Source organism: Delphinus delphis, chromosome 15, assembly GCF_949987515.2.
Source record: "Delphinus delphis chromosome 15, mDelDel1.2, whole genome shotgun sequence".
Lineage (NCBI taxonomy): Eukaryota > Metazoa > Chordata > Mammalia > Artiodactyla > Delphinidae > Delphinus > Delphinus delphis.
The window spans coordinates 51,269-72,614 of NC_082697.1; the positions used below are offsets into that span (position 1 = coordinate 51,269).

Here is a 21,346-nt window from a genome sequence, read left to right on the forward strand (position 1 = left end):
GCAGCAGAACCCTTTCTTTAGACACAGTCCTATAAGGGAGCCCTTATACTTAACAGGTGCAAGCACTGCTGCCTGGGGCCCTCCTGCCCCCACATTCCTCCCCAGACTTGAGCTCCACTTGGGGGCATAGTTTTCACCACTTTCCATGTTCCAGGGAAGGCTTGCTTCTCCTGGTGGTCCACAGCCCCGAATCAGTGGCCCTGTGGTTGCCGCCAACCTAGTGACGGTCACACTGGCTCTCAGAGCCCTTCCTACCTGATTGCCTGCGATAGTCAGTGACTGTTTCAAATTACAGAGGTCCTGGAGCCATCCTTGACCCTCTCCCTGCTGTGAGGGGATACGCCCTCCATCCACCCCACCCTGCCTAGGCCTTGCTTCCCTCCTCTCTATGCGGCCAGGCATCTCACCACCCCTCCCTCTGCTCTGCGGAGTGGTCTTCCTAATATAAATAATAGACAACATACCATCAGTATTGGTCTTTGTAGAGCATCATGCTAAGCGCTTTACAGAGATTATTTCCTTGGAGTAGATATTAGCATGCTCTCCAGGAAGAAGGGCAGCCCTGACGATGGGAGTTGGCCTGGGCTCACGGCAAGGTTGTCCTGCTGGACACAGACATCTGGCAGAAAAGCTGCACTGTGACAAAGGCCACATCTTAACTGTGTCCAGGTAGAAGCCAAAACCAGGTCTCTGTGCCACCAGCGTGCCCTCTCCCAGCCCACAGCAGTGAGGCCTGCTCCTGCCTCAGCACAGCTGAGCCTCCCTCTGCCCTGCCCCTCACAGGTATCACTCATTTAGATACCCCTGCTTCCTGACAGCATCCAGCCCATGCAGAATTTGTCCGTCTGTAAAAGAGCTGTCAGTGCCCTGCCAAGGCCACCAGACACACTGTAGTTGGGTGAGCTGGGATTATTCCTTGTCCCAGGGAGTGGGGGTCACACCATGGGGAGCTGTGGGGTGTCTCTAACAGGTATTGGGAAAGCTCACTGAAAGATGTAGGCTTGGGTTGGGTGATCTGTGGGCCACTCATGGTTGATGTATCTGGAGGAGGGGTCCCCAGGCACAGGGGTGGTCATGCATAGGCCTGAGGCAGGAGCATACCCGAGGCTGGAGCCACATGCGGGGTTGTGTTGTCATCTTCAAAGAACAGTACTAGGACTTCCCTTTGTTCAGGTAGCCCTTTTTTTTAAGGTGTTTTTTTTGTGTGTGTGGTAATATACAGATAACATAAAATTTACCATTTTAACCATTTTTAAGTGAACAGTGGCGTCAAGTACATTCTAATTGTTGTGCAACCATCACCACTAACGATCTCCAGAATTTTTTCGTAATTCCAAACTGAAACTCTACTAAGAAACTCTGAAGCTCTGACCAAGATGCAGTGACAGGAGTTGGACTTGCCCCCATTCGTGAAACAACAAAGAAATGGACAAAATACGTGATGCAACAGTTCTCGGGACACTAAACATTGTGCAACAAAGCTCAGTGACTCCTGAGAGATGAAGAACCGATGGGCTGAGCCCTGCAATTGCCCCATCTTGCCACTGTGAGAACCTCCAGGCTGCGGTGCAGAGAAAGGGAACCCAAGCAGGGCCAGAAGGACTCCCTGAGTCGAGGAGATGAAACTGAGGATTCAGGGAAGCCAAGGCAGCTAGAGGCCACAGCTGGTGAGGAGAAAGCGACATTGAGGAGGAACTTGGGGATCTGCAGGAGACCCCCCACACACACCAAATTTTCAGCAGAGAACTAATCAGCACACGCATGTCAGTAAACAACCCAAGTCTGGGCGAAGAACCGCCCAGAAGGATTCGAGGTAACGCCCCGCACCGTAACAAGGCAGGAAGTAGTGCGGGTTCCCACCAGCCAGACTGGAAAACCTCTTGGTTCACTGGACATTGGTTAGAGGACGGAGAAGGCTCTTGCCTCAGTAGTGAGGAATAATTAGCCCCAGACTGGTCACTGCACAGACCCCACCTAACAAATCAAAGAAAGATTTGGAAGAATCAAACTATTTGCTTCTAACTGTATCCCAAAACAAAGCTCAAGAATTTTTTTTTTTTTTTTTTTTTGCGGTACGCGGGCCTCTCACTGTTGTGGCCTCTCCCGTTGCGGAGCACAGGCTCCGGACGCGCAGGCTCAGCGCCCATGGCTCACGGGCCCAGCCGCTCCGCGGCATGTGGGAACTTCCCGGACCGGGGCACGAACCCGTGTCCCCTGCATCGGCAGGCGGACTCTCAACCACTGCGCCACCAGGGAAGCCCAAGAATATTTTTAAGAACACAAAATATCGAACCCTCAACAAGGTAAACTTCACAGTGTCTGGCACCCAATCTAAAATTGTCAGGTACACAAAGGGGGAAAATACAACTCATAATGAGGAGAAAAATCAAGCAATTGAAACCGGCCCAGAGCTGACGCAGATCTTATTATCAGTAGACAAAGACACTAACACGGTGCTACAATGAGTATCAAGTACTGAAAACAGCTAAGTAGAGACATAGAGGTTACCAAAAAAGACTCAAAAATAACTTCTAGAAATGCAAATTATAATGTCTGAGTTGAAAACTATGCAGATATTATTAGCAGCAGATTGGACATTGCTGCAGGAAGGTTTGAAGAGGTAGCAATAGGAACTGTCCCAAATAAGACATGGAGAGAAAGGAGAATAAAAAGTTAACAGCCTCAATGACAACTGTGGGACAACCTCAAGTGACCTAATATACATGTAATTAGTGTCCCAGAAAGAAGGAAAGACAAGTTGGGAGAGAAAAAATTATTTGAAAAAACGAAGGCTGAAAATTTTCCAAATTTGATGAAAACTACAAACCTCAAGGTACCTCCAGCTCAGAAACATGAAGGAAACTACACCAAGGTGTAACACAATCGAGTTGCTCAACCAGTGATAAAGAGAAAAAACTTTTAAACACCCAGAGAAAAAAAGACACATTATGTACAAAGGAATAAAAATAAGGCTGACAGCAGATCTCCTGATGGAAACAATACAAGCAAGAAGACAGTGAAGTAACATATTTAAAATACTAAAAGGAAGAACAAAACCCTGCCACCCTAGAATTCTAGCTTTCAAAAACAAAGGGGAGGGGCTTCCCCAGTGGTGCAATGGATAAGAATCCGCCTGCCAATGCAGGGGACACAGGTTTGATCCCTGCTCTGGGAAGATCCCACATGCCACGGAGCAGCTAAGCCCGTGCACCACAACTACTGAGCCCACGTGCTGCAACCACTGAAGCCCACACGCCTAGAGCCCATGCTCTGCAACAAGAGAAGCCACCACAAGTAGAAGCCTGCGCACCGCAAGGAAGAGTAGCCCCCACTCGCCACAACTAGAGAAAGCCCGCGCGCAGTGACGAAGACCCAACACAGCCAAAAATAAATACATTTAAAAACAAAAACAAAGGGGAGAAGAGTGTAGTGTAAGTGCCTGGCGTGAAGCTTTGATTACCGAGGCATCCATGTCAGATGACATGGCTCGTGAATAAACATATCACCAGCTGTATGACACGACTACTAGCAAAACGATCAGGTAGGGAATTCCCCTCCCGCCTCGCATGGCGTTCCCATTTCAGAAAACCCTGGGAGACCTAGAAAACTGAGCACCTGAATGACCCTGCCTACACCCTAATTCCTGCCCTTATGCTCCAGGCTTGCCAGTAATGAGTGACCCCATGATCCTAGACACGCCACCCTCAGACCCTAATAAAGGCAAAGCCCCAGGCTCTCTTTCTCCCCCTCTGACCTTGCTGTGTGGCCCTGAGCTGTGCCACGTACCCTCCAGCACCTGTGAGTAATAAATCTTGTTCCTCAGAGTTCCCTCACGGTTTTTGCTAAAGTGCATCCAGTGATCATAATAAGAACCACAAGAGCCAGTCCAGCCACAACATTGCCCCAGTAGCAGGGTTAGGGGGGGATGTCTCCGGGGCTCACTACAAGTAACACAGGCCCAGAAAGTGCCTCAGGCATTCCTAGCTGAGAGCATCACCATCAACAAGCTGGGACTGACACAGCAAAGAGCAAATTACATCCAAAGTGAGCAGAAGAAAAGAAATAATAAAAATTTGAGCAGAAATCAATGAAACAGAAAACAAGAAATCAATAGGGGGAATTAGTGAAACCAGCAGGTGGCTCTCTGAAAAGATTGATAAACCTCCAGCCAGGCTAACCAAGAAAAATAGAAGATACAAATTATTAATTATCAGAAATGAAATAAGGGCCATCACTATGGATCCCATGAATATTAAAAGCAAATAAAAATATTGTGGGGACTTCCCTGGTGGCACAGTGATTAAGAATCCACCTGCCAGTGCAGGGGACACGGGTTCGAGCCCTGGTCCATGAAGATTCTACATGCTGCGGAGCAACTAAGCCTGTGCGCCACAACTACTGAACCCATGTGCTGCACCTACTGAAGCCCACACGCCAAGAGCCCGTGCTCCGCAACAAGAGAAACCGCTGCAATGAGAAGCCCGCACACCACAGTGAAGAGTAGCCCGCGCTCACCACAACTAGAGAAAGCCTGCACACGGCAATGATGAACCAATGCAGCCAAATAAATAATTAATTAAAAAAATATATATATTGTGAACAACTCTAGCTCACAAATATGATAATCTAAAAAATGAACCAGTTCCTTTTAAGACGCAATTTACCAAACTCATACAAGGATATATAGATCATGTGAATAGTCCTACATCTATTAAAGAAATCAATAATTAATGACCTTCCAAAACAGAAAGCACCAGGCACAGATGGGTTTACTGGTGAATTCTACCAAGTACTTAAGGAAGAAATGATACCAGTTATCTGATCTCTTCCACAAAACAGAAACTAGGGAACACTTCCTAACTCATTCTACGAGACCAGAATTTCCCTAATACCAAAACTAGACAGAGACATTACAAGAAAGGGAAAGTATTAGGTTGACCAAAAGTTTCATTTGCCTTTTTCTGTAAGATGCTCGAGTAGCACTTAGCTGTCTTTAACTTCATTCGAAGCAATTTTGTTAGATTGTATGTGACAGCTGTCACATCAGCATGCATTTAAAACAAGACTTATCAAAATTGGTGAATTTTTGTGTAACCATTTTAATATTGAAGATGGAAGGGAAAAAAGCAACATTTTCAGCATATTATGCTTTATTATTTCAAGAAAGGTAAAAATGCAACAAAACGCAAAAACAGATTTGTGCAGTGTATGGAGAAGGTGCCGTGACCGAGCGAACGTGTCAAAAGTGCTTTGCGAAGTTTCGTGCTGGAGATTTCTCACTGGACGATGCTCCACAGTCAGGTAGAGCAGTTGAAGTCGACAGGGATCAAATCGAGACACTGATTGAGAACAATCAGTGTTATACCACTCGGGAGACAGCTGACATACTCAAAACATCCAAGTCAAGCATTGAAAATCATTTGCACCAGCTTGCTTATGGTAATCGCTTTGATGCTTGGGTTCCACATAAGTTAAGTGAAAAAAAACCTTCTTGACCGTATTTCCGCATGCAATTCTCTACTTAAACGCAACAAAAACGTTCCATTTTAGAACGAATTGTGACAGGCGATGAAAAGTGGATACTGTACAATAATGTGGAACAGAAGAAATCGTGGGGCAAGCAAAATGAACCACCACCAACCACATCAGAGGCTGGTCTTCATCCAAAGAATGTGATGTTCTTTATATGGTAGGATTAGAAGGGAGTCCTCTATTCTGAGCTCCTTCCAGAAAACCAAACGATTAATTCCAACAAGTATCGCTCCCAATTAGGCCAACTGAAAGCAGCACTCAACAGAAAGCGAAAAGCGTCCACAATTAGTCAACAGAAAATGCATAATATTCCATCAAGATAATGCAAGACCACATGTTTCTTTGATGACCAGGCAAAACTGTTACAGCTTGGCTGGGAAGTTCTGATTCATCTGCCGTATTCCCCAGATATTGCACCTTTGGATTTCCATTTATTTAGGTCTTTACAAAATCTCTTAATGGAAAAAATTTCAATTCCTGGAAGACTGTAAAAAGCACCTGGAACAGTTCTTTGCTCAAAAAGACAAAAAGTTCTGGGAAGATGGAATGATGAAGTTGCCTGAAAAATGGCAGAAGGTAGTGGAACAAAAGAGTGAATACATTATTCAATAAAGGTCTTTGTGAAAATGAAAAATATGTCTTTTATTTTTACTTAAAAACTGAAGGCACTTTTTGGCCAACCCAATACAAACCAATATCTGTCATGAGCATAGACACAAAAATCCAATATGTACAAATTGAATCCAATAATATATAGAATGAATTACACACCACGACCAAGTGCAGTTTACTCCAGGGATACATTTAACATTTCAAAGTAATCCATCACATCAACAGGCTAAAGAAGAAAAATCTTATGATCATATCAATTTTGGATATGAAATTGGATTTTGTCAGATGCAGAAAAAGCATCTGACAAAATCTAATACCCATTCATTATAAAGACTCTCAGCGAACTAGGATTAGAAGGGAACTTTCTCAACTTAGTAAAGAACATCTACAGAAAACCCACAACAAACATCATACTGGATGAGAAAATAGATACTTTCCCATAACATTGGGAATAAGGCAAGAATGTTCTCACCACTTCTCTTCAACATTGTACTAGAAGCTCTAGCTAATCCAATAAGACATGAAAAGGAGAGAAAAGGTGTGCAGATTTGGAAGGAAGAAATAACTGTCTTTGTTCACAGATGACAAGATTGTCTACATAGAATATACCCCCAATATCTATTAAAATAAACAGACAAAAACCTCCTGAACTAATAAATGATTATAGCAAGGTTTCAGCATACAATGTTAATATACAAAAATCTATCGCGTTCCTACTTACCAGCAATGGACAACTGGAATTTGAAATAAAAAACACAACGTTTACATTAGCACCAAAACAAACAACAACAAAAAAAACCTTAAGTATAAATCTAACCCAAAAAAGTACAAGATGGATAAGAGGAAAACTACAATACTCTGATTAAAGAAATCAAGGAAAACCTAAATAAATGAATAGATATTCCATGTTCACAGATAGGAAGACTCAATGTTGTTAAAATGTCGGTTCATCCCACATTGATCTGTAGATTCAATGCAATCCAGTCAAAATCCCAGCAAACTATTTTGTGGATATCCACAAACTGATTTAAAGTTTACGTGGAAAGGCAAAAAAAAAGAAAATCCGACACAATATTGAAGGAGAAGAATAAAATTGGAGACTGACAGTACTCGACTTCAAGACTTAATTTAAAGTTACAGTAATGAAGACAGTGTGGTATTGATGAAAGAATAGACAAATAGATCAACAGAACAGAATAGAGGGCCCGTAAAAAGACCTGCACAAATATAGTCAACTGTTCTTTGACAAAGGAGCAAGTCAATTCAATGGAGAAAGGATAGTGTTTTCAACAAATGATGCTAGAACAACTGGACATACAGATACACAAAAAAGGATCTAGACACAAACCTCACAATTATCACATAAAAGTTCTAGAAGATGATATAGAAGAAAACCTGGGTGACTTTTGGCTTGGCGATGATGTTTTACATACAACATCAAAGACAGTATTCATGAAAGAAACAATTGGTAAGGTTGATTTCTTTTTTTTTTTTTTTTTTTTTTTTGGTTGCACTGGATCTTAGTTGAGGCAGGCGGGCTCTTTAGTTGCGGCTCGCCAGCTCCTTAGTTGTGGCATGCGAACTCTTAGTTGTGGCACGCATGTGGGATCTAGTCCCCGGACCAGGGATCGAACCCGGGCCCCCTGCATTGGGAGCGCAGAGTCTTAACCACTGTGCCACCAGGGAAGTCCCAGTAAGGTGGATTTCATTACAATTCAAAACTTCTGCTCTGTGAAAGACACTATTAAGAGAACGAAAGGATAAGCCAAAGACTGAGAGAGACTGTTTGCAAAACACATAACTTATAAAGGACTTGTACCCAAAATATATAAAGAACTCTTAAAACTCAACAACAACAGAAGCCAAATAATCCAATTTAAAAATGGGCCAAAGACCTGAATAGATGCCTCAGCAAAAAAGACATACAGATGGCAAATCAGCACATAAAAGGATGTTCAACATCCTATGCCATCAGGGAAATGCAAATTAAAACAACGAGACACACTACACACCTGCTACAACGGCTAAAGCCCAAAACGCTGACAACACCAGATGCTGGCAAGAATATGGAGTAACAGGAACTCTCATTCATTGCTTGCAGGAATGCAAACTAGTGCAGCCACTTTGGAAAACAGCGTGGCAGCTTCTCACAAAGCTAAACAGTCTCATCAGATACAGCAGTGTCCCTGGTATTCACCCAAAGGAGCTGGCAACTTACGTCCACACAAAAACCTGCACACGAATGTTTCCAGCAGCTTTATTCACAATTGCCAATTTTTGTGCACAACTGTGGTACATCCCAACTCTGGAATGTTATTATTCAGCACTAAAAAGAAATGAGCTGTCAAGCCATGAAAAGACAGGGAGGAACCTTATGCTGTTTCTAAATAAATGAAGGAAATCAGTCTCAAAAGGCTACAGACTGTGTGATTACGTACATACTGTATGATATGACATTTTGGAAAGGGCGAAACTGTAGAAATAGTAGAAAGATTAGTGGTTGCCAGGGATGGGGTTGGGGGAAGGGGGGACAAATAAACAAAGCACATAGGGTTTTTAGGGCAGTGAACCTATTCTGTGTGATACTGTAATGGTGGCTATATGACATATGCATTGTCAAAACTCACAGAATGCACAACCCCAAGAGTGAACCCTAATGTAACTTATGGTCTTTAATAGTGTATCAATATTGGTACATCAGTTGTAACAATGTACCACATTAATGCAAGATGTTAATGATAGGGGAAACCGTGTGCAGGGGAGAGAGGGTATACGGGAAGTCTCTGTACTATCCCCTATTTTCTGTAAACATAAAACTACTCGCAAAAAAAAAAAAAAACTACTGGCAAAAATGAAGTATATTAATTTTTTTTAAAAGGAGATGAAATTTTTTTCAGACATACAAAAGCTAGAAGCAGCAGCAGACCCACACAACATGTGTCAACAACAAATCAGCCCTTGCCATGGGCACTTGCCAGCTGCCTCTACAAAGATTAAATCATGTGCTGCTCCTGTAGCTGCAGCTGCTGACCTTCGACACCCCCTGAAAGGAGTTCAGGGTGGAGAGCAGAGATGAGGGACTCTGTGCTCCGGGAAAAAGTGGCAGAACAGGTCTTCAGATAGTTAGACATTTCCAGGAGCCATTCTTAAGAGCCCACTTCTTGTATCTCCTCGTATCTAGAAAAGCACTAAAATCCTTCATGGTGACGTCTGTTCCTCGTGACTAGCAGAAACCTTCTGCAAAAAGATATGTGTTTGACTGCATGTGCTCCCCCTTCGCCAAAATCACATCTATACTGACCTTCCCCCCACCTCTTTGGAGCGGTTTCTCAGAGATATCTGGGATACTGTCTCCTGGGCTGCAGTCCTCATTTTGCTCCAAATAAAACTTAACTCGCAACTCTCACGTTGTGCATTTTTTTAAGTTGACACATGAAATGATAAAGTGAGTTTTTCATGCAGAAAGCAAACAATAACAGATGGAAATACAGATCTACACAAAAGAATGAAGAGCCCTGGAAGTGCTAACTGTGTGGGTAAATATATAAGATTATTTTTTAGTGTGCCTCGGTCCTGGACAAGGACGTCACTTCTCACTTTACCTACTTCAGTGCTGTTTTTACTATGGACAAGAATTGCCTTTGCAATTACAGTAACTAAAACATGCCTCCCCCACCCCACCCCACCCCCAGCCCCGCTTCCAACGTCTCCTCCAACGGAGGGGGAAGGGCTCACGTCCACTCTCCGCATCTGGGGCCTCGGAGTGAGATTACTGCCCACAGACGCATCAGACTCCACTGGGGGGGGTCAAGGAGGGGGCCTCAGAGCAAGTGAATGCTGTTACACCTGGACCTTCTCTCCTGCCTCTGGCCATCTGTGAAGTGAGGCAGGACGGATCGCATCCCAGGGCCAGGCCATAGCAATGACGAGACCCGATATTGACCACAAGGCGTCGCCGCTGCACTGTTGTGTTGAGAGCGTCCAAACTAGGTCATCTGAAAAGAGAAAAAAGTTTGTTCTTCTTCATTTTAAGCCATTCGTAGCCCTTTGTGGTGGAATTAGCCACAGTTTCAGACATGAGTTGAGGCTTCTCTGCTATTTGTACTATGTTTGATGTTGATCTGGAAATATTGGTGAACTCAAATGTATTCACATAAGTAAAATGACTGGGAAGGGATTCTGAAGAATAACTTCTCATCTTAAAACAAACCACCTTAATAAAAGGTTAGCAATGCCCGGGCTCAGGAATCTTCAATGATTACTTTTATGTGGCCACTTGACTAGGTTATGGTGCCCAGATACTTGGTCAAATACCAGTTAGGTGTTGCCGTGAGGGTATCTTTTAAACGTGGTTCACATTTACATCAGTAAACTTTGAATAAAGCAAATTACCCATCAGAATGGAGGGCCTCAGCCATGCAGCTGAGGAGATCCCACTCACCACCCTCTCACTGCCACCCACCTCCAGACGTCAGGTCTTCTGGGTCTCCAGGCTGTTGGCCTGCCCTACAGATTGCAGACTTGCCCCCCCACATTGTGTGAGCCAGTTCCTGGAAATAAACCACTCTCCATACATAGATATAGATGTACGGGTATAGACAGATACACATGACATGGATATAGATACGGATACGGATATAGATAATAGATATAGATACGGATACGGATACAGATACGGATACAGATACAGCTGATATAGGTATCTCCTCTTGGTTCTGCTTCTCTGGAGAACCCTGGCTAATACAGGGTCCTGACCCAGAAGTGGTAGCAAATCAGGGCCCAGAGGTCTGTCTACAGGACACCTGGGGCGGAAGCACCCTGAGGTGCTGATACCCGCATTTCTTAGTGTGCCGTTCCCAGGATTCGAGGGGCCCCTCCCCCTTAGCCAGCTCTCACTGTGTTTTATGACTTATGAGAGGGAAAGCTTGAGGGGACAGCGTGAGCGGGTAGCAGCCTTAGAGACATGGGGCCAGCCTGGGAAGAGCAAACTCCAGAACCTCTGGCTGCAGCTGTCAGTGGACAAGACCAGTTGCTAGTGCAGGTGGCAGCAGCAGTCGTATTGACCCTGCGGGCGCCAGGTGGGTGGCAGTTAGACTCTGCAGACAGGAGTGCCCTGGGGGGCGCCTGCAAACCCAGGGCTTAGCTGGCAGCTGTGCTCAGACATCAGGCGTCTGGTGACCCACGAGGGGCAGATCTTGGAGCCAGGAGTGATGGCTGGTGCTGCTGGGGGGTGCAAGAAGGAGAGGCGGCTAGAGGGGGTCCCCAGAGCGTCAGGGGTGGCATGTGGCCCGGGGCCTGCGCTCCCGCTCGCTCCCTCCCACTCTCCTTCAGCAGCATGTGCCATGGACCCCTTTACAGAGAAGGAAACTGAGGCACAGAGGCTGGAAGAGTCCTGCTCAAGGTTCCCAGGTATGAGACGGGCCTGGACTCAAACAAGAGAGCTGACACCTGTGCTAACGTATCAGAAACCAGGAGCGCCCGTGAGGGGCATCTCGGCATACTCCTAACTCATGTCCATGTGCTGCCCCTCACCACTGTCCAGACGTACTTCCTGGGCCCTCCTCCAACCCTACAAATCCCCCACCCTGCTGAGCATGAGTTCTGTGCTTGGCTGCCCACGGCCACACCAGTCTGACCCTCAGCCTCCGCCAGAGCAGCATGGGGGCTCCGGGTGACACTCCACTTAAAGGGTTTAGGTGACTGAACAATGTTTGAAGACCGCCAGTCCCGACACAGGGCTCCAACGTGCAGGGCAGCAGCAGCATCCCCTCCCCCACACCACTGGCCACCCAGAGGCACATAAACCTGTTGGGGGTACCCTAGGGCCCCTCTAGCATGAGTGCGGGCTGGGTGTGGATGGCCCCTGGGGCAGAGCTCTGTGGATGGGGGGGGTGAGCCTTGAGGCCTGGAGCACATCACCACCACTGTGAACCCCTCTCACAGATGCCTCTGAGCTGGCTTCCCAGGGACATGCGATGGCAGGGGTGGGGTGTCCAGATGTCTCAGGGCAGCCTGCTCCCCACTGCAGCGCACGCACTTGTCTCAGCGTGTCTGCCCCCTGAACTGATGAGGAAACTGCCACAGAGGGTCGACCTGCCCAGGGCCTGGGCCGCTCTGAGTGCTGTGTTCACAGGACACGTGGGGACCGTGAGCTGGGAAGTATCCCTGCTGCACTAAAGAATTTGGGGTGGGCTGTGGACCAGGGAAAGAACCCCTCTGAACATGCACACATGATTTCTCAATTTAAAGTTGTCTGGACTCTAAAAGGCCCCTAGACTCAGCACTTTAAGAAGGAAACACGTTTGAGGGTCTGGTCGTGATCCCAGCCCCCAGCTTGGCAGGAATCACGTGGGACAGACCTTCCCCCACCCAGGGTCAGCACAGGGGATGAGGCCAGGAGGCCGCTGTAACCTCTGGGAACAGCATGAATGTGGAGGGGCCTCCAGGGAGGGTACAGTGTCAAGGTGGCTCCGGAATGATCAGGAAGGTTCTGGAAAACGTGGTCCCAGGGCAAGGACCATGTCTTACTCCTCTCTGCCTCTGACTGAAAATGTGTGCATCGGAGGAGACCGCCTTTAGGCGTCCAGAGAAGACATCTTGGACAAGCCTGGCCGCCCTTGAGGGAAACCCATGGCTACCCCAGTGACAGTGAATCCTCACCGGACAACAACTGGAGAGGGGCCACTCTGACAGCAGGTCTGGCCTGCCTGGTGGCTGCCACCATCCCCAGCTCACAGTGAAGGAGGAGCCTCTCCAGGAGGCTCCAGAAAGAGGAGATCAGAACATGTGGCTGGTCCGTCCTCCTCCCGTCGGACGGCATGGACTGTGAACCTGGCAGTAAAGCTGAGAAGGGAATCTCCTGGGCCTGGTGGCCCCAGACCCCTGACATCCAGGTGGGGCCCCTGCAGCTACGTCAACCTCTTTGTCCAAGACACAGAGGCCAGCTTCCACCCGGCTCCTCCCACACTGCAGTGGGGCAGTGTACCTTGGGCCACACTACAGACAAGCTGATCTGCAAAGAGCCTTCTCATTCTGGAAAAAAAAAGACCCCATCGGTAATTAGCCCGAGGTGAAGGGAGACAAATACTTTCTCTTTGTGGCCCCTCCGTCATGTTTTAAAGCAAAGTTATTTATGAATCAGAAGCACTGATTGCTTTTCTCTCAGAGCTTAGCACCCTGGGAGGAGGGACCAGAGCTCCTCTGGAGTTCACCGTGCAGCCACCTGTCGGGGAGGGTTAGGCTCAGGGTCTCTCCCTTGACGGTCCAAGCAGGTCTGGGGACTTCTCAACTGCTGGGGCTCCTGCCAGGCGTGGCTCCCCGCTGTGGGCTGCTCCTAGCTGAGGTGTCCAGGGGCACAACTGGATCCTCCTAATTCAGACCCAGGGCCCTGGGCCCACCTCCTGCCCCATGCAGCCACCCCTCTCCCCACTCTGGCCTGATCTAGGGGGCACCCTGCTCTGCCTTCCTGTGGCAGGTGGGACATCCAAGTGGAGACCCAGAAGGTGCTAGAACTGGGAAAGGCAGGCCTGGGGACAGTGTGGGCGTTCCCTGCACGTGGCACACTCTTGTAGGGATGGTGAGAAAGGGAGGGGAGAGGCCAGGAGGAGACCCAGGGCAGCTTCTGCGGGGCGCAAGGGGGACAGGCTGGAGGAGGGCACAGAGGGGAGGGATGAGGGAGCCATCAAAGCACTGGAAGGGTAGAGGCCAGGCTTCAGTGGCCCACACACCCTACACCAGACGGGACAGGGAGAGGGGCAAGGCTAGCAGGGGCGGGGTCTGGGGGGCAGAAGGGACCGCAGGGGCCTGTCCCTAGGGTCAGCTGCCAGCACTGGTGGTGTGCCCACAATCGTGGGTCCCCTGGCCACCCCTATGTTTTAACCGGACGGGCACCTGGCTGAGGTGGGGGCTGGGCTTCTCTCGGAGAAGCCACCTCCTATTTCAAGGAGGAGCAAAGAGAAAGGCAGCGTCATGACACCTGCAGACCCGTATGGCAAGGTGTGGCCCCGTATCGCCCAGTGTCAGGAAACCCTCCACACCCACAGCTGTAACAGCCTCTACGGAGCCATGAGCCTTAGGGGTGCAGTGGTCAAGGGGAGAGTCTCTCCGGCAATCGTGGGGTGGCCTCAACACAGCCTCCACACACAGCCCGATGCTCACCCACTTGGGGCGTTACCTGTGGGTCCAGGTAAGGAGGGCAGGTGGACACGCCTATCTACATTGGCACCCTCTCAAAACCTGGCTAAAGTGACAGTTTTTAAGGTATAAACTGGCAGGCAACAAACACGTGAAAGGATGCTCAACGTCACTAATCATTAGAGACATGCAAATCAAAACCGCAGTGAGGTATCACCTCACACCAGTCAGAATGGCCATCATCAAAAAATCTACAAACAATAAATGCTGCAGAGGGTGTGGAGAAAAGGGAACCCTCTTGCACTGCTGGTGAGAATGTGAATTGATACAGCCACTATGGAGAACAGTATGGAGGTTCCTTAAAAAACTAAAAATAGAACTACCATATGGCTCAGCAATCCCACTACTGGGCATCTACCCTGAGAAAACCGTAATTCAAAGAGTCATGTACCACGATGTTCATTGCAACACTATTTACAATAGCCAGGACATGGAAGTCCAAGCTATTAGGATGGACAACCTAAGTGTCCATCAACAGATGAATGGATAAAGAAGATGTGGCACATATATACAATGGAATATTACTCAGCCATAAAAAGAAACGAAATTGAGCGATTTGCAGTGAGGTGGATGGACCTAGAGTCTGTCATACAGAGTGAAGTAAGTCAGAAAGAGAAAGACAAATACCGCATGCTAACACATAGATATGGAATCAAAAAATATATATGGTTCCGAAGAACCTAGGGGCAGGACAGGAATAAAGACGCAGACGTAGAGAATGGACTTGAGGACACGGGGAGGGGGAAGGGTAAGATGGGACGAAGTGAGAGAGAGGTACGGACATATATACACTACCAAACGTAAGGTAGATAGCTAGTGGGAAGGAGCCGCATAGCACAGGGAGATCAGCTCGGCGCTTTGTGACCACCTAGAGGGGTGGGAGGGAGACTCAAGAGGGAGGGGATATGGGGACATATGTCTATGTATAGCTGATTCACTTTGTTATACAGCAGCAACTAACACACCAGTGTAAAGCAATTATACTCCAATAAAGATGTTTTTAAAAAAAAAGGTATAAACTGGCAGGAATGGGAAGATGGAAGAGGAGACAACAATGTGATTCAGAAGGCAGAAAAGACACCAATATGTAGTGGACGACTTAGCAGACCCCAAACCCGAATTATAGCTAGAGTGTGGGAAGCTCAGAACCAAGGCCATCCGCACCTCAGAACCCGGGTACCTGGCAGATTCAGGTGATGCTGGAAAGGGAAGAAAGGGCCTGTAACCAAGGTGGCTGGTGGCAAGTGTCTCTGAGAGCTGGGGAACGCTCCCCTCCCTCAGGATAAAGCCTTGAGTTTTATTCTCTGCAGGGTGTAAAAGAAGGGTCTGCCGGCTGGGAGAGGAGGCCTGGCTGTGGATGAGGTCCCCACCCCAAAAATAAATCCTAAGAGAGCATATGCCAATGACACCAAGACCCTCCCCCAACTCTGGACCCCAGGAGGCTGGTGGCTGAGGCAGACCCTCCAAGCAGGAGGTGGGATCAGCTTTTTGGGGGGTGAACAGCTAATGTCATCATCAGACTGTGGGACCATACAACCTTCTAGCACCACGGTGCTGCTGCATCTGCTTGAAGCCAGAGGGGCTGCCGTGGACCCTCTGCCCACAGCATCACACGCAGACACCAGCAGGTAGGTGCAGAGCCCCATTCAAGCCCAGGTCTGCTGACACCACAGTGGACAAAGCCCCAGAAGCTCAGGGTATCATCGCGGATGGAAGCCGAGAGACACCGAGGACCCAGAAGCCCGAGGCCAGGCTGCCTAGGACCTCCCAGAATCCTGGAGCCGGAGAACAGCTTGGAAAGCCCACAGGTCTTACAGGAGCAAAGCAGCCTCCTCAGTGCTGTGGTTCTTCAACGCCAGGGTCCTACACGCCAGCATCCGTGCCCACGGTGCTACCTCTCCAGGAAGCCCCCTCTCCTCCAATCCACCGGCCACATCCGGCACACGGCCTCTGAGAGGTCTTCCGAGATCCCACGCTCCAGGGGCACGACCTTGGCCCACCCGGCCAGCCGTGGGCCTGAGCAGCCCTGAGGGCAAGGCTGAGTCCATCTTTGCTGGAGCCCAGGCCCAGGGCCAGTCCAGGGCTGGTTTGGAGCTGACCTCTCCCCAGGCTGTCCTTTCGCTGTGGCCCACCTGTCCGCCAACTATGCATACAGAACTTCACTGAGATGTGGCTCGTGGAGGGGGCCTCTGGCCCGCCCCTGCCCCCGCCCTCCACAGCCCCTCTGTCCCCCCACATCTGTGCACTCACCTGCTCTGGACGCTGACCTCTGGGGCCCTCTTCCCAGCCGTGTTGTCTTTGTTGTTCTTTGGACCAACCAGGTTCTGCAGAGCCCACAGGCAGAGCTTACCGCGACGAAGCCAGCTGGAGACCTGCGTGGCAAGTGCGCCGGCACCCAACCGTCACCTCCACGGGCACCAGCGCTTCTCACGTTGCCGGAGCCCTTGGAAATCTGCGCTGAGGCCGTGCCGGGTGGCGCTGGGGAGAGGTTCTGGCTGAACTGGTGCCAGGTCGGGGTGCGGTAAGCTGGGTCCCCCGAAGCACAACGTTTCAGAGTCAGGAGGCTAAGAGGCCTGCTAAACCCTCGGCAGGGAGCGGGCGAAGCCCGGGGAGAGGGTGGGAGCAGGGTGTCACGCGTGGGACGGACACGGCCCTTCGCCCGTTCTTCCGCAGTCCTGGCCTCTGCTCATCTCCTGCCAACTCTCACGCCTCCAGAACGCTGTCACCCCAGCATCTGCGTGCTGACACAGAGGAGCACCAACCCGGACCACTGGTTCCCTGTGCCCCCCCGGGGAGCCCCTCCTCAAGGCTGCACAGGTTCCACGCACTGTCACGTGCTCTGGTCCCCACAGCCAGCAGCTGAGGCCCTCTAGACCCTCAACCGAACAGCTGGGACGGGTCTTGGAAGTGAGGCCCAGCATTCCTAAGACTCTCCCTTCGTTCTCAATTCGGGCGGGAGCTCCAGTTTGCCCTCAAGGGCCAGATTCCCAGTGGGGTCAAAGTGTGTTGACAGTTCAGGCTGAATGTGACCAGAAGCCCCAAACCTAAGTCCTACCTGAATGTGACCAGAAGCCCCACCTAAGTCCTACCCCGCCTGACACAAAAGGGTAAAGCAGTGAGGAGCCACTACAGCCATCGCCGCCTTCAGGTATGGCTGAATCCGGGAGCTCTGTCTGCCTCCCCCTCCCACCTCCACCTTTCTCTCTCCCCTCCCGGCTCTGCCTCCCTCCTAAATGTCCAAACTCCCTCCTCTGCAGATGGCTCTCTCCTGCAGCCAGGAGAGGGGGCCTTGGGCAGCCCCCATTTCACACCCCCAGTCTAGCCACCCCAGCAGGAAGACTGCTTCTGACCCTAAGAGAAAACTCTGATTTACACATGCAGGTCTGTGACTCAAACCTTGGGGGGGAGGGCGGTTCCACAAAGGAGATGGGGGTTCCACGTGTAGCATCAAGGAGAGCCCACCCACCACCCACTCCCCAGGAAGGTGACCCCTAGAGCTCTCGGGACAGAGACGGCACCCTCACCAGACACAGCTCCCACTCGCAGTCAGAGTGGACTTTTATTAGGAAATCACCCTGCAGACACACTGAGAAGTGCTGTGCTGTGGGTTCAGCGTTTCCTGAGGAAGGAGAATCACAGTATCAGAGCTGTCAGAGGGACGGGAGCCTAGGGCGGGCAGCTGCTCAGGGAGGCCTGCGGCCAGCACCCCTCACAGCGACAGGACTCACATCAAGAACCGGCACACAGACGCGACACAAGAAACACGCCAGAGCACACACATCTGCACTACGCTTAAATAAACAATAAATACAGAATTCCATTTGCTGTCGTCCGTGCCTGAAACAAAAGGAGCCAAAAGGGATGAAGAAAACCAAAAAGTCGTTCTTTCCATTGGACCGAGGGGGAAATATCCCCAAATTATCAAAATTCCTGTTACAAAATACTTTTTTAAAATTCCATTATTAAAAGAATAAATAACAAAATATATAAAAAATAACTCAGTTGCATTAAAATCATAACTAGAAGTTATAGCAAGGTTTTTTGTGTGGCCTATCTCATAGTGAAATCGTTCATTTCGCTTTGATTTCATTTATTTCCCTCTCGTGTGTCCTAGTGTGGGATCTAGGTAAAATAGTATAAAATTAATAAATAAAAATGTTAAATAAATAGCAAACGTTAACATAAGAGGTTGTGAATATAAATACTTACATTTTGACAAAATTAAATAATTTACAGAATAATTAAACTAACTACTTTCTTATTTCTTCCAGGAAGTGCAATTTCTCTACTTTTAAATACTAACTTGGAATCGCAGTCACAGCTGATTTGGACTCTATTTACACGTTAGGAACATTGTGTTTTTAACACATTAAATCAAAATTTACCTTCTTTCGAATCTCGAATGGATCTAAAAAGAAGTGACACCTTGGTGCTCTCTAGTTAGGAACTTATCCCCTGACCTCGCTGACACTGTCCCCGCCTCAGTAAAGCTCGCCATGACCCGGGTGGCGGGCGGGTCACGGGCCACGTGGGCACACAGAGAGCCAGCGGCCCCGGCCTCGACCCCAACATGGGCCTAAAGGCCACAGCCTCGAGGGAGCCAAGCCCTGAGCACAGGGTCTGCAGGCCCGGCCGGGGGTGCTTCCACGCGGAGCTGGCGCTGTCTTTCAGGGGGTCCCGGGCCAGCGTCCTCGAGGCCTACTCCTAACCTACCCTCTGGAACGCTGTTCTCTTCCACCCTTAACGTAAAAACTGAATTAAAGGACAACAGGAAACACACTTGCCACGCGGCCTCACCGCGCAGGCGCACTGGCCGCTCCCGCTGACTCATCACACGCACCACCGCCCGGCCGGGCTGCCCTCTCGGCCTTGACAGACAAAGGAGTACTGTGGTTGCAGCTCCAAAACTTCCCTGAGAACCTGGTCCTTGAGTTTCCCCTGGAGACTTCGAGCTTTCAGAAGCAAAAATAAATCACTTTGTAATACTTCACGCCCCGCACTCGCGTGGAGAGGTCAAGGCCTCCGGCCCGGCGAGCGCATCGCATCGAGGGAGACACGGATTTCCAGGCACCCCTCTGGGTAAAGCCCCCGAGGCCGCCCTGGGCTGCCAACTAGAAGTCACTGTGAGTTGGGAATCTCCACTGGGAGGGCAGGGCAAGGGAGGTAAAAGATGGAGGCAAGTCGGGGTGCCCCCGGCGCCCCGGCTCAGCACGAGGGCTCCTCACACGAGGAGGACTAGACCTGGATGCCCCTCACGGCCTGCTTGATGCTCTCGAGGAGGTCCTTGTTCTCGGGGCTCTGGTAGCACTCCTGGTTGGAGTACATGTCGGTGAGGGTGCTCACATAGGCATCAAAATTCTGCTCGCATATTGGCTCCTAGAGAACAGAACCAGGTTAGCGAGGCCCGTCTGTGCAGGGGGCCCCAGGGTTTCCAGAAGCAAGGGAAATCGATGTGGGAAATCTCGGACCCACACGCCCACGCCACCAGGGACAAGCCCACGGACCCACCACGGGCGGCACCCGGGCTGAGACAACCACGGCCCAGGCTGCTCAGGGCGCCACAGCCGCCATGGCCAGCTGTCTGCCCAGGCAGAGCCCCCGGCTCAGGGCCCTTCCAGCGAGACCCCAGAGGCCGAGGGGCGCCCGCCCTCCCAAGAGCCCGAGGACGTGGCGCCACGGGGCCGCCGCTACCTACCATGTGCGGAAGGCGGATGTTGGCAAGACTTTGGATGAGGGCTTGGCTCAGGCCGGACAGCTCCAGGAACAGGGCTTCGTTCTGCTCCTCGATGAGCCTGTTCTCCTCCTCGATGCTCTTCAGGCTCCTCTCCATGGACGAGATCTGCGCCAGACAGAGACGGGAGCTGCCTTCCGACGCATCCCCTGGGAGCACACGGGGCGTGCCCGCTGGGCCACGCCTCACGTCCCTCTGCGAGAGGGTGAGGAGGCAGAGGCCCTGCCGCAAGTGAGGGCTGGCAGCACCCTGGTCCCTGGGTGGAGGAGGGGATGCAGTGACTGGGCCAGGGCGGGGGTGCCACGGCTTTATGTGCCCCACGGGGTGGAGAGGAGCACAGACTGAGGCACCTGGGCTCAAGTCCCAGCTGCTACTAGCTTCCTGTTCTTCCTCTCTGGTAGGGACACTGTACACACCTTGTGGGACGTCCACCTGCCTTTGGGTTTCCCCCACCAGAAAGACCAACCAAGTGCCTTATTAAAGCTGTGAAGGTGGGCTTCCCTGGTGGCACAGTGGTTGAGAGTCTGCCTGCCGATGCTGGTGGACGCGGGTTCTTACCCCGGTCCGGGAGGATCCCGCATGCCGCAGAGCGGCTGGGCCCGTGAGCCGTGGCCGCTGAGCCTGCGCGTCCGGAGCCTGTGCTCCACGGCGGGAGAGGCCACAACAGTGGGACCCGCGTACAGCAAAAAAAAAAAAAAAAAAGTAAGGCTGTGAAGGCAAGCAAAGCAGGCCGCTGCAGCTCTCTGCGACTCACAGCGGAACCAGCACGCCAGAGAGCATCCTGGGATTTCTGGCACAAACACTTCTCCTTCTCTGGACCCAGCAGGGCACTAGGAGGGAGACTGGAAGTTCTCCCAGGGGCTCTAAGGGCTCCACATGGAGCAGCAGAGCACGGTGATGACAGGGCTCATGGCCATGGGCGTCTCGCCTGCTCTAGGTGCCACAGGCACACATGAGTCTCAGAGCGAGCAGAACCCTGTGCAGAGGGTCACCACCCTATGGGGAAGGTGGGAGAGAAGCCAACCCCGGGGCCTGGCCCAGAGAAGACACGCTTGGGAGGGCAGCCCCCAGCCTCGCTGCATCTCAAAGGAGCCTCAGGCAGAGGCAACCTCATGCAGTGTGTGTGACACACCAAGCCATCCCTCAGGGGCAGGATGGCGAGCCGCCGTTCAGGAGGCTACGGCTCTGTGACCTGCGGCTGGGAAGCATCACTCTCTCACCGCCTAGTGACAAGCCTTTGGCTTTAAAAACGTTTTGAGGAGAGGTCCGGAGCCTGCC

The 21,346-nt window shown here is 50.4% G+C and overlaps 1 protein-coding gene across 1 annotated transcript in view; it reads right to left on the reverse strand.

Annotated features, from left to right (window-relative positions):
* Positions 1–17,884: 17,884 nt before the first annotated feature.
* Positions 17,885–21,346, reverse strand: part of MYT1 (myelin transcription factor 1) — a 65,355-nt gene continuing 61,893 nt past the window's right edge. The window contains exons 22-23 of the mRNA XM_060032608.1: positions 20,033–20,176; positions 17,885–19,713 (exon numbers count right to left, since the gene is read on the reverse strand). Of these exons, the coding sequence (XP_059888591.1) occupies positions 19,573–19,713; positions 20,033–20,176 (285 nt within the window). The 3' untranslated portion in view covers positions 17,885–19,572. The remainder of the gene's footprint in view (positions 19,714–20,032; positions 20,177–21,346) is intronic.